The following is a 20,142-nucleotide window of genomic DNA, read 5'->3' on the forward strand; positions in this document are numbered from 1 at the left end:
AATGAAGCATCATCCTTCAGCAAGACCTTGTTCTCAGGAGTGGAGTCACAAGTTGGCTGCTAACATGAGAAGCGATGTGTGCTCAGCTTTCAGTACTGCCCACAGCAACAGCCCTCAGGATATCTTCAGTGATGCTGAAGATTAGGTTGATTAGATGAGGCCTCATGTCTTAGAGAAGGAAACAAACACCTTGTTGTGTTCAACTCATTACACCTTGCCACCACAACCTAGAGAGACACGGGTCTTGTCTCAGGTAATTAAAAATCTAATGATACAATAGAAATGGAGTTTTTCCCCCACCCTGGCAGAGAATACTCTGAGTATTCACAGCATGTTGAGGGTTGGAAGAGACCTCTGGAGATCTAGTCCAACCTCCCTGCTAAAGAAGGGTCACCCAGAGCAGGTTGCAGAGGATCACATCCAGGCAGATTTTGAGTATCTGAAGCAATTCAGTTTTGAGGATATTTCTGAGGATATTCTTTGAGAAGAAGCCTGGCTGCTGATTTCCATGAGTGCTCCAGGAAACTTAGCCAGAGCAACCAGCTTTAATGCATAACTACATCAACAAACATCCAGGCTGTCACTGTTTGTGCCCACCTCATGACTAAGCCTGAAGGAGGCCAGGAGCTGAAGAGCAACATGGTGATGTCCTTCAGCCATGCACAAGCTGTTACAGAGAGGGAAGGAGGAGTTCTTTGGGTGGTAAGAAAATAAGATGAAATCAGTTTATGGTTCAGGCAGAGAAATTTCCATCTCCTGTTAGAGGAAAACCTTTATTGCTAGGAAGTGAAGCAGTGGTGAAAGCAGCCAGGCTCACAGCAGAACATCACTGATGGAGCATTTGTAAGCTTGGTGGGGAAAGTGCCTGTGAGGGATGGTTCAGCCATTTGAAATGGGGACCTTTCCAGACCCAATTCATAATCTAGCCAGGGCAGATTATGTCCTTCCACCTCTGCTCCTCAAAACCCAGCAGACACTGAACTGTGCCAAACGCCTGCCTGGTTGCCCAGGGCACCACATGTGGTGACTGTTTTGCAGTCAAGCTTCAGGGAAACAGAGGCCAAACTCTTTCCCAACCACAACTCATCAAGTGGAGAGCTAAATTACTGAGCTAAGGGTTGAAGTACTCCCATTTCATGCAGGAAGTTAAGGAGAGGGGGAAAACTGGCATGTGACTCATTGCCCTGCATTTTTAAGTGAAAAAGCAAAGAACTTGGTTTGGAAAATTATATTTAAAGAAAGAAAGAAAGAAAAAACAAAACAAAACAAGAGAGCAAACACCTCTAAAACCCTCTGGCTGGGCATGCTGAAGCACTGAGTCAGCAGATGCAGGAGCTCTTCACAGGAGCTGGGTCACACATCAGCCTAGGTGATGTGTTTGCAGCTTTATATTTGAGAGGCTGCTTTGATTAATTATCTGTAAGGGGACATTCAGGCAGTGCTAAATGGGACGAATGGAGCACAGGAATGCAAAGTGGGGTGGTTGAACCACATCACTTTTGAAGGATGTGCCTCCCCCCAAGGCTCTAAAGTGTCCTTAATTCAGTTTAGCCTGATTTGCATTGAAATCAAGTGTGTTAAAGTGAATTAAGGATCTCTAATCCCCAAGGAGAGGGTTTCCACCAGGGCTGGTTAAGAGTAATTGAACTAATCCACTTTAAAAGTCAGCTCAGATTAGTTGTGCTAAGTGGCTGTGCAGATGAGGCCTGGGAGACCTGGGACTGTCTCTAGCATGCAAGAATCACATCAATCTGCCTCTGGGAGGACAGCTACAGCAGGACTGGTTTGCTATCCAGAGGCTGGGAATGATCCAAGACACTCAAATAAAAACACTAATAGAAACATCTACTTGTGCTTGACAGGTGCCATCTGGTTGCAACCAAAGGCATTTTCCACACACACATTTTCTCTACATACCATATAGGCTGGGTATGGCCAAGGGAGAAGCTGTTTTTATGGGCAGCTCAGGGACCAGCTTACTGGTCCAAAAAAAATCACTGTCAGCATCACTCATTCAAGTCATGCTTGAAGCTCACAGCTCCTCAAATAAACATCCCCTGAAAGAAGTTTGCAGGTCTCCACTGCCCCTGTCCCAGAGATGATAGGAAGATGTATTGTGGGCTCAGAGGAGGGCTGGAGGGACCATCTCCACCAGACACTAGTGGCCGAGGTGGTTGGTTACACCCACACCACTCTTCTACAAGCTCTCACCAGTTTCCAACACAGCTATTCAACTGGACTCGGCTGACTCGAGCAGAATAGCTCAACTTCCCTCTGTCTATTTCTGTGGGAACTGTGAAGATAAGAGGGATAGACTCATTTACACTGGAGGAGGCCTTTAAGATCAGGAAGTTCAACCATTAAACCAACAAGTTCACCACTAAAGCCCCTCAGCACCATATCTACATGTCTGTGTCTGTTTAATCTCTCCAGAGGTGGGGACTTCACCACTGCCCTGGGCAGTCATGGCCAGGCCTTGACAACCCCTTCAGGGAAAAAGTTTTCCTAAATGTCCAGCCTAAACCTCTCTTGGTGCAACCTGAGGTCACTTCCTCTCATCCCGTCACTTGCTCCTTGGGACAGACCCCACTGGCCTCCAACCTCCTTTCAGGGAGTTTGAGAGGCAGAAAGTCTCCCCTCAGCCTCCTTTTCTCCACACTGAACAAGGTCAGCTCCCTTAGCTGCTCCTCAGACCTGTTCTTCAGACCTTTCACCAGCCTCACTGCCTTGCTCTGGATATGCTCCAGCACCTCAGTATCCTTCTTGAAGTGAGGAGCCCAAAACTGAACCTAGTATTCAAGGGGCCCCAGAAGGGGCACCAGAAATGAAAGAGAGGGCTAACAACCACCCAGAACCTCATCCTGCCCCAATTTCTGCTGCAGGTCTCCTGCCTTCCCAGAGCAGGCAGCAGCACAGGGCAGGCTCAGCAGAGGTTTTGCCTTTCTAGGAAAGCACCCAGCCCCTCTGAGCCAAGCCAGTTCTTCCCCTGCTAAGAATAATCCCCCCAGCTGCTGTTTGATTTACCCATTACCATGGACACACAGGGGGTTTTATCTGGTAGATACAGAAGGGGAGAAGGAGCAAGTCTGTGTGTGTTCCTTCTACTTAACGTTTCCTCTGTGGTCCAGGTCTCTTAGCCTACAGGTATGTTTATTCCACTACTTGAGCAAACCAGCAGACTTTTTAATGGAACTGTTGATATTTTTCCTGGCTGATCCTCCTGGAGGAGGCGAGGCAGTGTACAAATGAAGTTCATTCCCAGCTCCAGCCTGAAGCTACTCTTCTCCTCCTGGGACTGCAGGGAATTGAAGGTTTCCATTGCACTGGTCAGATTTCTTCCTTCTCCAGCCTTAAAGTTTTAGACACACAAACAGAGGAGCTGGGGCAGCTGACAGTAGTGAGAGCAATGTCTGGCTGATGCCTTATGCAAGGGCAGCAGCTGCACTGAAAATCCAGCCATGCATCTCCCAGGAAAGCTCTGGGATAGGACAGAATTATAGAATGGACTGGAAGGGACCTTAAAGGTTCATCTAGTTCAACTCCCCTGCAGTCAGCAGGGACAACTGCCACCAGATCATGTTGGTCAGAACCCCATCCTACCTCACCTGGAATGGCTCCAGGGTTGGAGCATCTACCACCTCTCTGGGCAACCTGTTCCCAGGATGGGTGAAACACTGCAAAACAAGCTTTGTTTTGGGGATCTTGGTAGGTTTTCTTGCTTGTTAGCATTTCAGAGCTCACCACCAGTAGATCCCTCAAACTTTGTCTTTGAAGCCCCTTTTCTGCTGTAATAGGAACAGGAACTCCAATCCCACAGAGCCCCACATGGTAAGGTGCTTATAGAAGACACTGAGACCTGGTCTATAATCTAGCAGCCCCTGGAGGTCCAAAGAAGAGTCAAAGGATGTACACCAAGTCCTCATCTCACCTCAGAGCCTGTTCCACATGAAGACAGCCCTGTTGTACAAGCTGAAGTACCCCAAGGTCAATGAATGTGCCCAAAGCCATGCAGATGCCAGGTAATGTCTTTGCTTCCTTCACCCCTATGGAGCAACTGGGTAAGGCTTACTCCTGGCCCCTAAACATCTCCAGATGGATCAGACATGAACTTCAGAGCCACTTCAGCTGAAAGCAGTTGAAAGGAGCACTCCAAAGAGCTCTGGTAACAGAGTAAACAGCCCCACACAAGCAGACAAAAACATGTTTGGACAAGGCAGCTCAGCTGTCCCTGCCTCTGACCTTGTGTTGCTGGTCTGTCCAACAGCAAGTTAAGCACACAGCAGTTCACCAGCCTCATGCTACACAACACTGAAGCAGTCAACCTCTGGAAGCAGATGGAGTCCCCATCCACCTCCACACCACAAGGTGCCTACAGCAAGTTCTGCAAAGGAAAGCATCCAACCCCAGCCAGCTGCTGGAGGACATGGTAAAAGTCTTTCCAGTGTCATCACTCAACAGCAAGCCTGGTGCAGTCCTAAACTCTGGTGAGTCAGAAAATGCAAAGCCTTCAAGTTCACATCACCCTTCCCAGCAGCAGGTCCAGCTCTCAGATTTTCCATGAGTCTTGCAGCAGCCCAAGCAAGTGCCTCAAGGTATGAAGTGCTGAGGGAGGATTCCTTTCTCTTATCCTGGTATCTCCCCACCAGACAGCATGTGGGACAGCCCACAGGAAACCCAGCCACTGGGGATGACTGGGACTGCAAGCAAGTTTTAAGACATCTCCTCTACATGAAGTGAGATTTGTTCCTGCATGGATGTTGATTCCTCTGCAAACTCAGGAGACAAATGTGGCATTATGCTTGGTCCCATTCTTTTCCAAATGCCATCTCTTTGGCCCAGCATCTGTCCTGCACCTTGCAGAGACAAGTGTCTGCCTGTAAACACTTATTTTATCAGCCACAGAAACCAGCACGGAGATTATGGCTTGGAGTACTGACCACAGGAACTGCTCAAAGCCTTGTTCAGTCCAGTTCACACTCTCCCAAGAGCATCTCTTCAGTTTCAGTCCTCTCTTCAAACTCATGCTAAGCCTTAAGATTATCCAGAGTCAACAATGGGACAAGCCAGAAGACAGAAAGAGTCACCAGAGATGCAGCACAGCCAAAGGAAGTGTTGGATCTTTGGCTAGAGCCTGTAATTCAGCTCAAGTGGCTGTTTCACCTCTGGCCTCTGAGATCAACTTGCTAACCACAGACTGGGAAGTCACTCCCTGCAAGCTCCCAGCAGGAGATTTGTCTTTGGCAGGGGCTGAAAACATCCCTACCCCTGCCTCACCTTTGATTACAGAGAGGCCCAGAGATGCAGAAAGAGCTGTGCTAGAAGTTTGCCAGGCATTTCAAGATCTCACCTTACACTGGAAGAGGATTAGGGCTAGAAAAGAATTTTGTCAAGATTAAGCCAAACAAGTCAGTTCTTTTACATAAGGTATCAGTTCTGGGGAACTGTCCCCAGAGGGGTTTGGGCTCCAGGATAGGATTTCTTGTCAGAGGAGATGGGCAGTCCTGGAGAGCTCTAGCAGTGTAAGCTGAACTGTGTCCCTGAGCTGGGCAGGCTCTGCTGAAGTCATTGATTGCATTGAGTGAGGTCCCTGTAAGCCAACACCAAAGGAGTCAGTCCAAAAGGATTTGTCCAAGCTGGATCCTCATCCTAAGCATGGTCTCACTCCGATGTTTCCCAGGTGCTCAGCTCCACCTTGAACACTTCACCTTGGAGGCTTCAGAAAGGAAGGCATTTCCTTGACAGTAGTTGTAAAGGAGGGAGCTGGCAAGCCCCACACGAGGTCTTCTGCAGCATGTGGAACCAGGATCACCTACAAACTCCAGCTGCAATCTCTAACAGAAGCACACTGATGTTCCTCCCAGGGCTGCCTGGCTTTGTTTCATTGCAATGCCAGGCATGAGATCACCAATCAGAAAAAGAAAGTCAACCTACAGAGAGGACAATGACAATGAGGATAAAGGTCTGAGCTCAACAGAAGAGTGAAAGCCAGTCAGTGCAACCAGCTCTGCAGGGCTTCACCCAGCAAGATCATGGAACCATGGACTGGTTTGGCTTGGGACTTTTCAAGGTCATCTAGTCCAAGCCTCTTCAGTGAGCTGGGACATCTTCAACCAGACCAGACTGCTACTCTGAGTTGCCTGCAGGCAGATCCTGAGGGCTAAGGGCACAGCACCACCTCTGTGCAGTTCCTTTAAGCAGGCAGGTTGGGAAGCCTACAGAGATCACAGCAAGTCCTGAGAGCAACCTGCCAGGCTTGTGCATGCCAGAGCTCAGCAGATGGGCACTCCCCTGTAACATGAGCACCCGGTGATCCTGCAGCTCCCCACCAACGGCCCCTCCAGCCAAGTCTACAGAGGGGTCAGTTAGCACCAGTGCACTCCTTGTCATGCTGAAGCAACACAGCACACTCCCACAGGCAGAGCTGGGGAAGCTGTCACATCCAGCTGATTGATGACAGCAGGGAACATAAGGCACTTTGTGGAGGTGGAATTTAAAGGGTAGTAACATGCTGTGGCTGGAAGTGAGAACAGGTAGTCTGGAAGACACAGGTGAGCCCACCTCAGTAGATCCCCACCTGGCAGTGCTGATGCTTTTGGAGCCAAGTCATGTTCCTTTTGGGAAGAAGCTAAGAGGTGCTTAAGATACAGAAGCAAGAAACCCAGTGTCAAGCCATGGGCTCTATCCATCAAAATAATTCATCTTGGAAGCCTGTCTTATCTACCTTAGCACCATGTTCCAGTATTCAAAGGGTGGCTACAAAGAACCATAGAATAGTTTTGGTTGGAAGAGACCTGGAAGATCAAGTTCAACAGTCAACCCAACAACACCATGGGCACTAAACCATACCCCAGAGTGCCACATCTATGTGTTTTTTGAACATCTCTAGGGATGATGCCTGGTCCAGCCTGTTCTAGTGCCTGACCACTCTTCCACTAAAGAAATGTTTCCTGCTATCCAATCTAAACCTCCCCTGTTGCAATTTGAAGTCAAGTTCTCTCATTTTATCACTTGATACTCAGGAGAAGAGACCAACACCACCTGACTACAACATCCTTTCAGAGCTGTAGTGAGGTGGGTGCTGGCCTTTCCACGTTGTTTCAAGCAGTGCTGTAACAGGTACCAGTTACCCCTGGAGAAATTCCAGCTGGACACAAGAGGATAAGTTTTCTCAAGAACAATCAGCCATTGGAGTAATCTCCCCAGGGAAGAGGTGGAGTCCACAGCATTGGACACTTAGGATTCAGCTGGAAAAGGTTCTGGGCCATCTTGTCTAGACCATGCTTTTGCCAAGAAAGGTTGGACCAGATGATCCTTGACATCTCTTTCAACTTGGTACTTTGATTTTTACACATTAAGACATCACTCAGAGGTCAGACTCAAGACTCTTCCTTGTGCGTCTCAAACTTAATTTTGCCAGATCCTAAAGATGAAGAAAATAATCCAAAGGAAATCAGATCTTTTGCTCATCAGCTGGCCTCCTCCAAAAGGCTCCTTGAATGCAACAATTGCTTGACCCAACTTGCTTTGGAAGGTTTCTCCATAGTTTGGTTTCTGAGGTGTTTCCCAGCAGCAGGCCAATGCTCTGGGCTAAGCTTCTGCCCATTTCTCCCAGGATTCCCTTAATCAGAGGGGGGCATTGGACAGGTTCAAGCAAAGCTCAGATATTTCTATGGGCATCTCAGTACTTCATTCACATCTAGGGGAAAATCACACACTGCTCCACAGCAGAAGCTACCTCCTGCTGGGCACAATGAACAGGCAGTTGTGCTGCTCCAGTCTCTGGAAGACACAGAGCAGCTTTTCCAAGAAAGGAAACTTCTGCTCCAACTGTGAAACTCAACCGTGCAATGGACAGCAAAGGCAGAAGTCAGAGCAAACCTGTTTTTCTCCAGACTCCAGAGGCATCTGTCTGTCCAATTAATGCTATTTTAATGAGCTAGGCCAAATGAATCTGCACATAAAACTCATGCCAACTCCCATACAGCTTGACATCCCATCAACATGAGCTGTATGTTCCATGCCACCCTCCATGCCAGCACAGACTCAGCATTCGTGTCAGATACTGTTGAGTTTGCATGTTCTACAGTGGATGCATAGAGAAGCTGTTCTGCTCCATGTTTTTTTCCAGCAAAGAAGAGTTCAAGTTTTTTTAACCTGTCATTTCCCTTCCCCCCCCAAAAGAAATCCTTCAGCAATTGAATTAACAAAATACTCCCCACACTTTGGAGAGAAGGAGGATTTAAGGTCACAAGTAAAGTGGAAGACCACATCTCACATGCAGGAGCTACTTGATCCATTTAAAATAGCTGCAACAGCTAAAGGAGGGGGAGAAATCACCCTCAGAATAGATTTTTGTATCAACTAAAGCATATCCCATAACTGCTATGTTTATTCATGTAGTCAAAATACTCCCTGTTCCACTCAGCACAGTGCAAACACATTGCAATGAAATGTAAAGCTTACTGAGCTGATAAACTTCATAAGTGTATTTTATGACAGTATCTCAGGAGATAAGACTCATTAGCACTCACAGCCACCATCTGAGGGAGCCTTAAAAAGCAGAGTTAAAAAAAAAAAAAAACAAACAGGGGAAGAGGAAAAGCTTGAGTCTAAACAGCAAAAAAAAAACCCAACCCAGCTTCTAAAGGGTTAACCCCTTCCACCTAACATTATCATCATTTCTGATTCCTGCTCAACTTGACCTGAGCTGGCTTTTCAAGCAAGGAAGACATCCTACCAGTCCTGCCTGCAGCCACACCTCGTGCTGGCCCAGGACCTGCAGCACAAATCTCCCTGCAGCCACATTCAGTAGCCCCCTGTAGCAGCATAAGCAAGAGGTCCTCTGCTTGAGGGCTGCTCAGATTGAGCAAACTGTTGCATCAACGTTCTACAAGCCCCCAGAGAGCTTTTTTTTTTTTGGCTCCACAAAGGCTGCTTCATCATGGAGGGAAGCCAGAGAGGCTCAGCATGTTTGCAGTTTGGAAAGCAAGGTACGTGAGACTTCTTGGTGTGCTTCAACACACACCCTCAAAGGAGCTGGCAGGTTGCTACCTGGACAGACAAGGATCTTGGGGTAAAGAAGTTTCTGTCTAACACAGGCTTTTAACATGAACTAAACAAGTGCCATCCCACCCAAGAGAGCTTTCTCCAGGAGGCAGCTGTAGCTGCATGGTTAGGCACAGAAAGAGCCTCCACAAACATCAGACCAAGACAGGTTGAATGCTCTGAGCCTTCTCAAATGCCTCAGGCAGCAAACATTAGGAGGAGTTGTGCCCCTAGAGAATTCAAGTGAGCAGAGAACCCAAGCCTTGGAGGTGCCACATTTCTCCATGAAACTGGAGCAGAGGATCTATATCAGGCTTCTGGCAGAGCTCCTTACATCTCTGGTGGCCTGAGACCATGCTCAAGACAGTCTCTCCCACAGGGACATTCCAATGTAGCATCTCTCAAAAAAGCTTCAAAGTGCTTTTCCAACCTAAGTCCCTCTTAGAAAGCAGCTAAGCACAGGGACCTGAGAGATACAGGGCAGGCAAGTCCAGCCTTTAGCTATTCTCAGCTGCCTCAAGCAGTGGGAATGCTGCTGATGCTCCCTGGTTCAGCACCTCCTCTGGCTAGTCACTCCTCCATGAGCAGAGACAGCATAGTTCAGCATCATCTTCTGCTTGGGGTCTCTCACCAAAACCAAAGCAGTCTCAAAGAGCCTTTAGGTATCAGCATTTCACAGAAAGCATCAGGAATGAAACCCTTCAACATCTCCCAAACTGAATCATACAGAGTTACAGAATGCATCAGGTTGGAAGGGCCCCTCAAAGATCACCTTGTCCAGCCTCCCTGCAGTGAGCAGGGACATTTCCACTTAGATCAAGTTGTTCAGGGCCCTGTCAAGTTTAACCTTGAATGTCTCCAAGGATGGGGCTTCCACCACCTCCATGGGCAACTTGTGCCAGTATTTCAAAACCCTCATCGTGAAGAGCTTCCTCTTAATGTCCAAATTTCCTCCTAATGTCCAACTGAAGGGAATGGAGATGATCCATGGGGACCTGGACATCTTCCAGGACAGGACCATCTCCAGGAGGTAATTATATCAAGTTTGCCACATCAGTTGCTGAAGCAGACCAAAAAAAAAAAAAAAAAAGAGAGAGAGAAAGAAAGAAAAAAGAAGGAAACAGCAAAGAGTGACAAAGCCCAGTCTGGTCAGAAAGATTCAAACTAAGGAGCATCACCTTGGCTTCTCTGTGCAGACCTTCCACTTAGCCCTCCTCCCTCTTCCCAGTCCCACAACCTAATTCAATTACCCAGCACTGAACAAGCCTCCAGGCCATTCTCATTACCCTGTGATAAAGCACAAGGCCTTTAATTATTAAACACTCCTGGGCTTTTTGTGTTGGGGCTGCGGGGTTGGACTCCCTTTTACTGTTGTTAGCAGCTTCCAGAAAGCAAGTTAATCATTGACCAGGCCTTTCACCAGGAGACCAGAGTCCCAGAGATTCCTGGTCTCCTGTTATGCATCACCAGTCACACTAAAGGAAGTCACTGGCCTCCTGCTTGGCCAAGGATACACTCAATCTTCTCTTAACAAGCCATCTTCTCCCCTGAGGGAGTCATCTATTTTGCTGGTGACCCCTGCAAAAAAAAAAAAAACCCAAAAACCCAAACACTGCAGTATTTGGGCATAGAGCTGAGTTCAGAGAGAAACAGCCCCCTCCAAGAAAGGGAAACTGAGGCACAAAGTAGTGGTTCCCAAGTCTCAAGCAATATAGCAGTCCAGAACATAAGTGTAAGACATCCTAAACCTCATCTGAATGAAGTTTTTCTCTATCTTAAGCATACTGCAGGTGGAAGGAACCTTCAGGTACTTCCCAGCCTGATCTGAGACAGACCCTGGTTTGCCAGAGCTGAAGACATAGGTCTAGTAAACCTTAGCTGCATGCACAATGATTCTTCCACACGCTCCTGAATTTGTCACCAGCCTCATGGCACTTCATCAAATCCAGTGCCACCTTCAAGCCTCTACAAAGCAAATGATCCTTCTGGGCACAAGGCTCCCATTTGCAAAGGAATGGAGGTTAAACACCGCTTTGAACTGACCCAGAGAGGCCAACTTTGGGACAGAAGCCAGGCAGGACTCACACAGATCAGTCGCTACGTGACAATTCACCCAGCTCAAATAAGAGCAGGCTTTAGTGGGGGGGAAAAAAGTTAAAAAAAATAAAAACAACCTACAGAGCCAGGCACACCCTTCCTATTCTGAGGAAAATCAGAAATCCAGCACCTTAAAAAAAAAAAAAACAAAACAGCATCACCATATCTAGAATACAAAAGAAGCACAAGGTGGGATGGCCAAGCCACCCTCCCAGCCCCAGGAGCTGCCTCCTTACGCTCCAGCTGTGTTTGCCTGCGTGCTCCATTCCTCCCTTACCGCCCAAGAGTCCAGTTTTGGAAGGGGGGTTTTAGGCAGGGGTGGAGGGGGTGAGGGGGGCTGGAAATTGTACTGAGAACCAGCTGCTCCATCTCACACACGCCAGAAGAGGACCAGCAAGGCTGGAAAGCCAGCACTCTGTGGCCTGGCTGTGCAACAGCTTCCTGAGAGGTTCACACGCCTTCAGCCCAAGCTGCAAGCGCCAGCCGGTGGCCCCACACCACCATCAAGTGACAGGTACAGAAATTCTTGATATCCAACAGCCATCTTAGCACCTAACATATCCCACAGGCTGGGGAGGGGAAAAAAAAAAAAAGAAAGAAAAGAAAAAGGCAGCAAAAAGCTGCCAGCACCAGAGAGTTTGCTCTGAGTGGAGCTGGCATTCAAGCTGATGCCACCCTTGTAGTGACAGATGTCAAACTCTCATGCTAGCTCTCAGCCCACTTCAGAAGCCACCCCCATCAGGGTGGTCACAAGCCCCAAATATCCCTTCAGGTCCAACATTCAGATATTTTTCCAAATAATTCCAAGTAAAGGAATTCTTTACAGCAAGAGTGGAACAGGTTGCCCAGGGAGATCTTGGATGTCCCCTCCCCAGAGGTGTTCAAGGCCAGATTAGATGAGACCTTGGGCAACCTGGGTTAGCAGAGGGTATCCCTGCCAGTGCCAGGGTGGGGTTGAAACTGTATCTTCAAGCTCTCTTCCAGCCTAAACCATTCTCTAAATCTATGGATTCTAGCAGAACCACCCCCTGAACTGCAAGGTTTCTGCCCCAGCAGCACCACAGAGGGGGATCTATTATGAACATACCAACAAGAACAAGAAATATATTGCACTTCCCACACTGAGAAAGCCCTCCACCATGCAGCAGGCAACCCGCTCTTGCTAGTGATGTGTTGGTAAATTAGGACAAGCTATGCTTCCCCTCCCTCCCTCCTTCTCCCCCACGCGAGCATTTAAGGGTTCCTGTTGCCTGCGTGCAGCGTGGGGATCAGTTACATTGATGAAGAACATTGCAATCTGTCAATATAAACACTATGTAAGCATGAGCCACTTGGAACATTACTACTGTCTTGACAAGTGTTTGCAGAGAGGGTAGAGCTGCTCAGCTCCTTCTGCTGCTGGAAGAGAGCAGTGCAAATCCCAACCTGCAGGAGAAAAAAAGTCAGCCTTCCAGCAAGAAAAAAAAATATAGAAGGGGTGCAGCAAAACTGAGTCAAACTATCAATCAGAAAATTCAGGAAGAAATAGAAGGGTTTGATTTATGGTCTGGATAGTTTGCAAGCCCCCTAGCTCCAACAGCCCAGGTTGCAATTCCCCCTGTCCCTAGCTCCAACAGCACAGGCTGCAATTCCCCCTGTCCCTAGCTCCAACAGCCCAGGCTGCAATTCCCCCTGTCCCTAGCTCCAACAGCCCAGGCTGCAATTCCCCCTGCCCCTAGCTCCAACAGCACAGGCTGCAATTCCCCCTGTCCCTAGCTCCAACAGCCCAGGCTGCAATTCTCCCTGTCCCTAGCTCCACCAGCCCAGGCTGCAATTCCCCCTGTCCCTAGCTCCAACAGCCCAGGCTGCAATTCCCCCTGTCCCTAGCTCCAACAGCCCAGGCTGCAATTCCCCCTGTCCCTAGTTCCAACAGCCCAGGCTGCAATTCCCCCTGCCCCTAGCTCCAACAGCACAGGCTGCAATTCCCCCTGTCCCTAGCTCCAACAGCCCAGGCTGCAATTCCCCCTGCCCCTAGCTCCAACAGCCCAGGCTGCAATTCCCCCTGTCCTGAGCTCCAACAGCCCAGGCTGCAATTCCCCCTGTCCCTAGCTCCAACAGCCCAGGCTGCAATTCCCCCTGTCCCTAGCTCCAACAGCCCAGGCTGCAATTCCCCCTGTCCCTAGCTCCAACAGCCCAGGCTGCAATTCCCCCTGTCCCTAGCTCCAACAGCACAGGCTGCAATTCCCCCTGTCCCTAGCTCCAACAGCCCAGGCTGCAATTCCCCCTGTCCCTAGCTCCAACAGCACAGGCTGCAATTCCCCTGTCCTGAGCTCCAACAGCCCAGGCTGCAATTCCCCCTGTCCCTAGCTCCAACAGCCCAGGCTGCAATTCCCCCTGTCCTGAGTTCCAACAGCCCAGGCTGCAATTCCCCCTGTCCCTAGCTCCAACAGCCCAGGCTGCAATTCCCCCTGTCCCTAGCTCCAACAGCCAGGCTGCAATTCCCCCTGTCCCTAGCTCCAACAGCCCAGGCTGCAATTCCCCCTGCCCCTAGCTCCAACAGCACAGGCTGCAATTCCCCCTGTCCTGAGCTCCAACAGCCCAGGCTGCAATTCCCCCTGCCCCTAGCTCCAACAGCACAGGCTGCAATTCCCCCTGTCCTTAGCTCCAACAGCCCAGGCTGCAATTACCCCCTGCCCCTAGCTCCAACAGCCCAGGCTGCTGCTACAACCCAGTTTGCCTTCCCCACTAGCATGAAGGCACATCAGGACTGAAGTTAATCAGCCTGCTTTCACCCCAGCATGGCTAACCTTCTCATCTGCCACTTTCAAAGTCCTGTAGCAGAAGATCCAACACAATTCCAAGATGATATGGCATTTCCACCACCCCCTTCCTCACATTTGAGAGAGGAAATGCAGGAAGGGGAGGTGTCCACAACCAAAGCTTGTAAGACACAAGCAAAGCAGATAAGGGAAGCAAAGTGAAAGGCAATGATTTGTCAGGGATCCCAGCAGTCTGAGGCTGCTCCAAACTACATCCCCACCACCACCATCAGCCAGCTGTAATATGGTGCAAACTGGTTTTCAGACAGCCCAGCTGCAGTGGAGGTGGCTGAGCAGAAGAGCAGGCTCCCTTTTAGAGCAGCAGTGCACCTCGACAAGTTGACTTCAAGGCAATGCTTCCCCCTCCAGTACAGACTCAGCCAGTGAGTCTTCCATGCTTAACTCCTACCCCAAAACACACTCATCATCATCAGGCATCTTGATGGGCATCTCTGAACCTCTAAACCCAAGCCATCAGGTCCTGCTCAGTTGTGCAGCCTTGCTTTCTCCTCTCCAGCACCAGAAAGTTTCATATCACACAAGGTTTAGGAGTTGTAGCATCACCACACCCCTGAAGCTAACCTCTTTGAGGTGCTTCCCAGCACTTCAGGCTGGCAAATCCTTCCTGGACAGGTGCCTACACAGACTCAGCTCTGCTTGCTGTGACACATCAACATCACTTCAGGCCCTGCCTTTGCTGTGTACCTGCTCTAGGGCAAGCTGCTTCTCCTCTCCTACACGGGAGGTCAGCAACATCCAAGGAATAGCACTGAGGCTGCCAGTGTAACCCCAGGGAAGGGACAAACCTATCTCTGTCTTTGCCCTGGAGCCTTCAGGATGTGTCCTAAGCAGGTAGCTTGGGGAGGGAGCAAGACAGCACCAAGAAAGGTGCACACAGTGCAGCTCAAGAGGACCAATCTCCACTTTCAGAGGACATTTATAATTTTTTGTGAATCCTTCTAAGTTAGAACACCAGAGTCTGACATCCAGAGAAGCACCAGCAGCCTCCAGCCGTGGTCTTCCCACCCCAGCATCCCCTCCCTCCCGCTGTGTCCCCATGGGACAGGCACAGACATGACCACATGCTGACACAATCTTGTTATCATGTAACCATGCCCGTCCCCAAGCACTAATTCCCCGCCAGGCCACACATTTGGAGACACCAAATTCTTTCCCTGAAAAAAGACATTGGGGCTGGGGAGCAGGGGGAGAAGGAAGGGATCATTCACAGCTGTCTCTAGCCACCACCAGACTATGGAATTGAGCAGCTAAGCTGCAGACACAGCATGACATCTGTTTAACAAAGCCATCTGCTGCCCACTACGTCCTCCAATGAGATGTTAGCACCCAGAGCAGAGGGTCTAGCAGGCCATCAAAATGCGTCGTGGTGGCTTTGATGATGGCTTGGAGTGGGAATAAGAAGCATCCCTTCCCCTGGTTAGAAAGGGTGTTGCATACACAGGATGAGATGAAATGGTCTCAAACTGTACCAGGGAAGGTTTGAGTTGGGTATTAGAAGAAGTTCCTTCACCAAAAGAGTTCTGAAACTTTGAAACAGGCTCCCCAGGGAGGTGGCTGAATCCCCACCCCTGGAAGTGTTTGAAAGAGGCAGAGATGTGGTGCTGAGGGACATGGTTTAGCACTAGACTTGGAGTTAGATACAATTGGACTCTATGATCTTGAAGGTCTTTTCCAACCAAAACGATTCTGTGTTTCTAACTAAGCCTACTTCAACATTTCAAGCTCAGCTCCTGGGCAAAGGATGATGCATCCAGGTCTTTAGGAAAGATTTATTTCAGAACAAACTGATGTGCTTCCTCACTTGGAGAAGTTCCTCCAGGCATGTAGCTGCCTTCATAGGCACAGCAGGAAGGGGCAACAGTACCCTTCTTGGGGCACTTGCAGAGGCACAAAGAGCTCTGCAAGAACATCCAGCTTTTTTCCAGGGAAGATTTCTTTCCTTAATATACAGAAGCAAGAGGGGCTGAGCTCTTCCACACACACTTTGATCACATCACTGGGGATTAGAGGGGACCCTGGATCCCAGCACTATTGCCTCCATGTCCCCAGCAGCTCAGCAAGTGCAATCTCTGCTTTAGGCCTCTGGGAAGAACAAAGAGGAGATTAGCAGCAGATGCTGCTCTTTTGCTGTGGCTCTAAGCAGCGAGCAGGATGCTTCGCATAAGCAAACTTCACTGCGTGCCGCAGCAGCCCCACAGCACTTGGAGTGCACATCTGGCTGGGTACACATCTGGCAGCATCTCCTCTCCCCTCCTTATTACCAGGAGCCTCAAATCAGAAACAGCAGCTGTGTTGAGGCAAAGAACTCAAAGTGGTCAGGACAGAGCTAGCAGCACAATTCCCTTGACTCAAAACGTTCGCTCTCAAGTTAAAATCCACACCAGCCACATGAGGCCAGAGAAGAAATCCCAGAAGTAGCTAGAACAAGTTACCTGCTGCTCTACAGCAGATATCAGCATCCTAGGGATTAGCAGGAGAGTTACAGCCAAGCTCCTATCAGTCCCTAGGGCACGGTGCTGGTGGTCTTCAGCAGACACACAAGCTAATATGCTCAGTGCAGCCCTCTGTGTGCTGCTGGGGGAGAAGAGAGTCTTAAAGGTCTTTTCCAACCCAAACGATTCTATGATTCCTAAAAACCTGCACAGACAGTACAGGCTGTTTCCTCAGAAAACCAGCCCCAGCAGCAGGAAGTTAAACAGTTCTTGAGTTGGAAACAGAAGATGTAAGTAGCACTGTTTGGAAAACTTTGCCAGACCACAAGCAATGGACAAGCCTCAACACCAGGATTTGTTTTACTGGAAAGAAGGGGAGGGAAAAAAAACAAAAACTCAAGTCTGCTAAAACATTCTCCAGGGCTGGTCTGGTGGCTCCTACCAGCGGTCACAACACACCATCCCAAAAAGCAGCAAGGACCATCGTTCTTAAAATCATGGAATCATTTGGGTTGGAAAAGACCTCGAAGATTGACTCCAAACATTATCTAACTACCAAACTTAGGGCTAGACCACGTCCCTCAGCATCACAGATTTGCACCTTTTAAAGATCCCTAGAGATGGAGATTCAACCACCTCCCTAAGCATCCTGTTCCAGTGTTTGAGAACCCTTTCAGGGAAAAAGTTTCTTATAATAACCAACCTAAAACTCCTCTGGTGCAACTTGAGGCCATTTCCTCTTGTTTTGAGTAAACTTTTGCCAGAGCTTCTATTTCAGGTTCCCGCATCTCATTCACAAACCAATCCCATTTTGGGACAAGTTTTTAAGAAGCGACAAGAAGCAGCTACACAGACACCCCAAAAAAGTCAAAGTAGGAGGGTGCACAGGAGGAAAGCTGTGGGTTGAAGCCTCACAAAGGGGTTGCAGGGGAGGCTTTAGAAAGAGAATTGAGTTGGATTTATGTGGCTTTTCCCACTCAGCCGCCAAGGATGTGGGATAAGAGGGATATGGGGAATAAGGGTATAAAGGAAGGGATGGAGGGAGTCGGATCCACCTGCGCGCCGCTGAGTGGGTGCGGACCGAGCCGGTAGCGCCCCCTGCCGGCCGCGCCCCTGCACGGCGCACAGGTGAGCACCGCGGGATGCGGAGCTTCCGCACCTCTCCGCTCACAGCTAGGACGGGAACCTTCATCTCTTTCGGGGGATAAAGCCTTGCACCATGGCAGGTGGGTGACAGCAGCATAAACCCTCACCAAAAAAAATGTGAATCGGCACCACGGTGATGTCGGGACCCGCTTGTTAGTACCTGGTACTAAAGCAGGAACTTGAATTGGGGAGAAAAGGAGGGTTTGGGGGGATGCTTCATGCTGGGGAAGTTTTTTTAGTCTATTTCATGCTGAAGGAGGTTGCAACCGACCACCCCTACGGGTCCGCTCCCTGGGAACTCACCCCGCCTGGAAAAGGCAGAAGGAAATCCGCAGAGGTTCTGCCTGCTGTCCCCCGGCAACTGCCGGAGGGAACCGCAAAGGAATTTGGGATCCTAGGACCGGGGGAAAACCACGGGTATCGGGTTGTCGTTCCCATATCCCTCTCCTAGGAGGGGCTGTCAGCACTGGCGGAGGGGGATGCCCAAAGCAAGAAGCTGCCGACTGCATCCCAACCTCGGCTAAAGTGGAAAAAAAAATCAAGAAAAAGGAAAAAAAAATCCTTCTTGCAAAGTAAAAAAAAAAAAAAAAAAAAAAAAAAAAAAGATGAAGAAGAAGAAAGAAAGGCTGGGGAGGAAAGTCAAAAGTTGCAGAAAGGAATTAGCAGGGTCCGCGCTGGGCACCTACCCGAAGTAGGCGGCGGAGGGCCGCGGGGTGCAGGCGAGCAGCCCTAGGAGCGCGCAGGAGAAGAGCCATCCCAGCAGGACGTGTCCATCCAGCATCTTGCAGCGGCTCCGGCGCTGCTCATCTCGTTCCCCCGCCGCGCCCGCTGCCCGGCCCGCCGCCCGCTTCGCCTCTTATATAGCGCGGCCGGCAGCGAGAGCCCGGCGGGAGGAGGGGAGGGGACGGGGCGGGACGGGGCGGGACGGGGACGGGGACGGGGACTGGGACGGGGACGGGGACGAGGACGGGGCGGGACGGGGACGGGGACGGGGACGGGGACGGGGAGGAGGAGAGCAAAGGAGGGAGGAGGAAGGACACGCCCCTGGGAGGCGGGAGAGGGAGCGGGAAAGGAGGGAAGGAGGGAGGAGCAGCCCGTGGGGGTGAATGGGATGGGGAGGGGTGGGAAAGGAGGTGAATGTCCCGGGATCGGTGTCCCTGGTCTGGAAATCCCTAGGATGCATGTCCCCAACCCAAGTGTACTTCGTCCTAAAAGTCGAGGAATGGATGTCCCGGCATGGGTGTCCCGGGGATGAGTGTTCCTGGCCCGGATGTCCCGGAAATGGATGTCCCAGGATGGGTGTACAGCAGATGGGTGTTCCCAACCTGGATGTCCCCATCTTGCATGTCCCTGTCTTGCATGTCCCAGGGATGGGTGCACAGAGAATGAGTCTGACGTGGCTGGGCAGCAAGGGATGGGTGGGCAAGGATGGATGAGCCAGGGATGCTCTGGCTCTGCCAGGGCTGGGCACTCACATAAGGTCCAGATGTTCAAGGGGTGGATGCAACACATCTGGGCAAGGGCTGAACAGTCCTGAAATTGTTGAGCAGGTGTGCAAGGGTTGGGTGTGTAAGGAGTAGATGTGCCCGGGATGGGCAGGGGTTGACCCAGCATGGGAGAGCTAATCAGTTGCACAAAGGCTGGGCATGGAAAGGCACAGGGATCACACACTCCCAGCCCTGTGCAAGAGTGATGGACTCCCTGGGGCAATGAGGGGGAGCACAGAGATCCCAGTGCACAGACAGGGTGGTGAACCCCTGTTAGGAAGCAGTGTCAACTCTTGGGGCTGGTGTTATTCCAGGTTGTTCAGTGTCACTCTTGTTGTCATCTTCAAGGTGATTTCTATACTCACTGCCATCCAAGAAAAAAAGGTTTCCCTCCTCAGCATGTGTGCCCGTGTGTGATGCAGCCAGACTTCACCATATCCCCATGAGGATGGAAAGAGAAAGACACACAGGTCCTTGGCACTGAACTCTCATCTCAAAAGCCACCACCTCCAGGGTTTAAGGTGTTTAACTCCACAGAGCTGTACCCATCAGGTGACAAGTGGGTCCATGACAAAATAATCCTGGTGGGATTGATCCTAATCTCCACAGTCTGTGGACAAACTGACTCAGGAGTTGCTCAGGGGGTGGGTTAATGAGAATGAACTTTTTGTCCTGGAATAGCCACTGGAGCAACACTGGGAGCTTGGTGAATTTATTCTCACTGCTCCTACCTTGCACTTAGCCATCTCCACTCTTCCCAACCCCGTGCAAACTTTTCGGGTTCTGCTTATTCTCAGAATAAAAGCATGGGGGGAAGCTGCTTTAATTTCTAATGTGCAAAGCATCCCAGCCCAGCCCCTGACCAAACTTTCACAATGTAGACTTGTGGAGAAGCACCAGGCAAAGCTTTTCACCTCCACATGCACACACAGAGGTTGGTGGTTTCCATTGCAGGTGCCCATCCCAAGCCTCAGCATCCCTTGGAGTGGGGGATAAAACATGCTGGGGGGTGGAGGGGGGGGGGGGGGGGGTCCGTCCAGCAAGTGGCTTCCTCAAATCCATTCATCAGGATCTGGGAACATCTCAGTTGCCTTATCCTGATGGTCAGGGTGGCCT

General features: G+C 50.1%; 1 protein-coding gene across 1 annotated transcript in view; it reads right to left on the reverse strand.

Annotated features, from left to right (window-relative positions):
- WNT9A (Wnt family member 9A) overlaps nucleotides 1-18,320 on the reverse strand; it is a 56,051-nt gene extending 37,731 nt beyond the window's left edge. Inside the window, exon 1 of the mRNA XM_054390200.1 lies at nucleotides 18,226-18,320. Coding sequence (XP_054246175.1) covers nucleotides 18,226-18,320 — 95 coding nt within the window. The remainder of the gene's footprint in view (nucleotides 1-18,225) is intronic.
- Nucleotides 18,321-20,142: the final 1,822 nt, after the last annotated feature.

The sequence above is a fragment of the Indicator indicator genome, chromosome 20 (genome assembly GCF_027791375.1).
Source record: "Indicator indicator isolate 239-I01 chromosome 20, UM_Iind_1.1, whole genome shotgun sequence".
NCBI lineage: Eukaryota > Metazoa > Chordata > Aves > Piciformes > Indicatoridae > Indicator > Indicator indicator.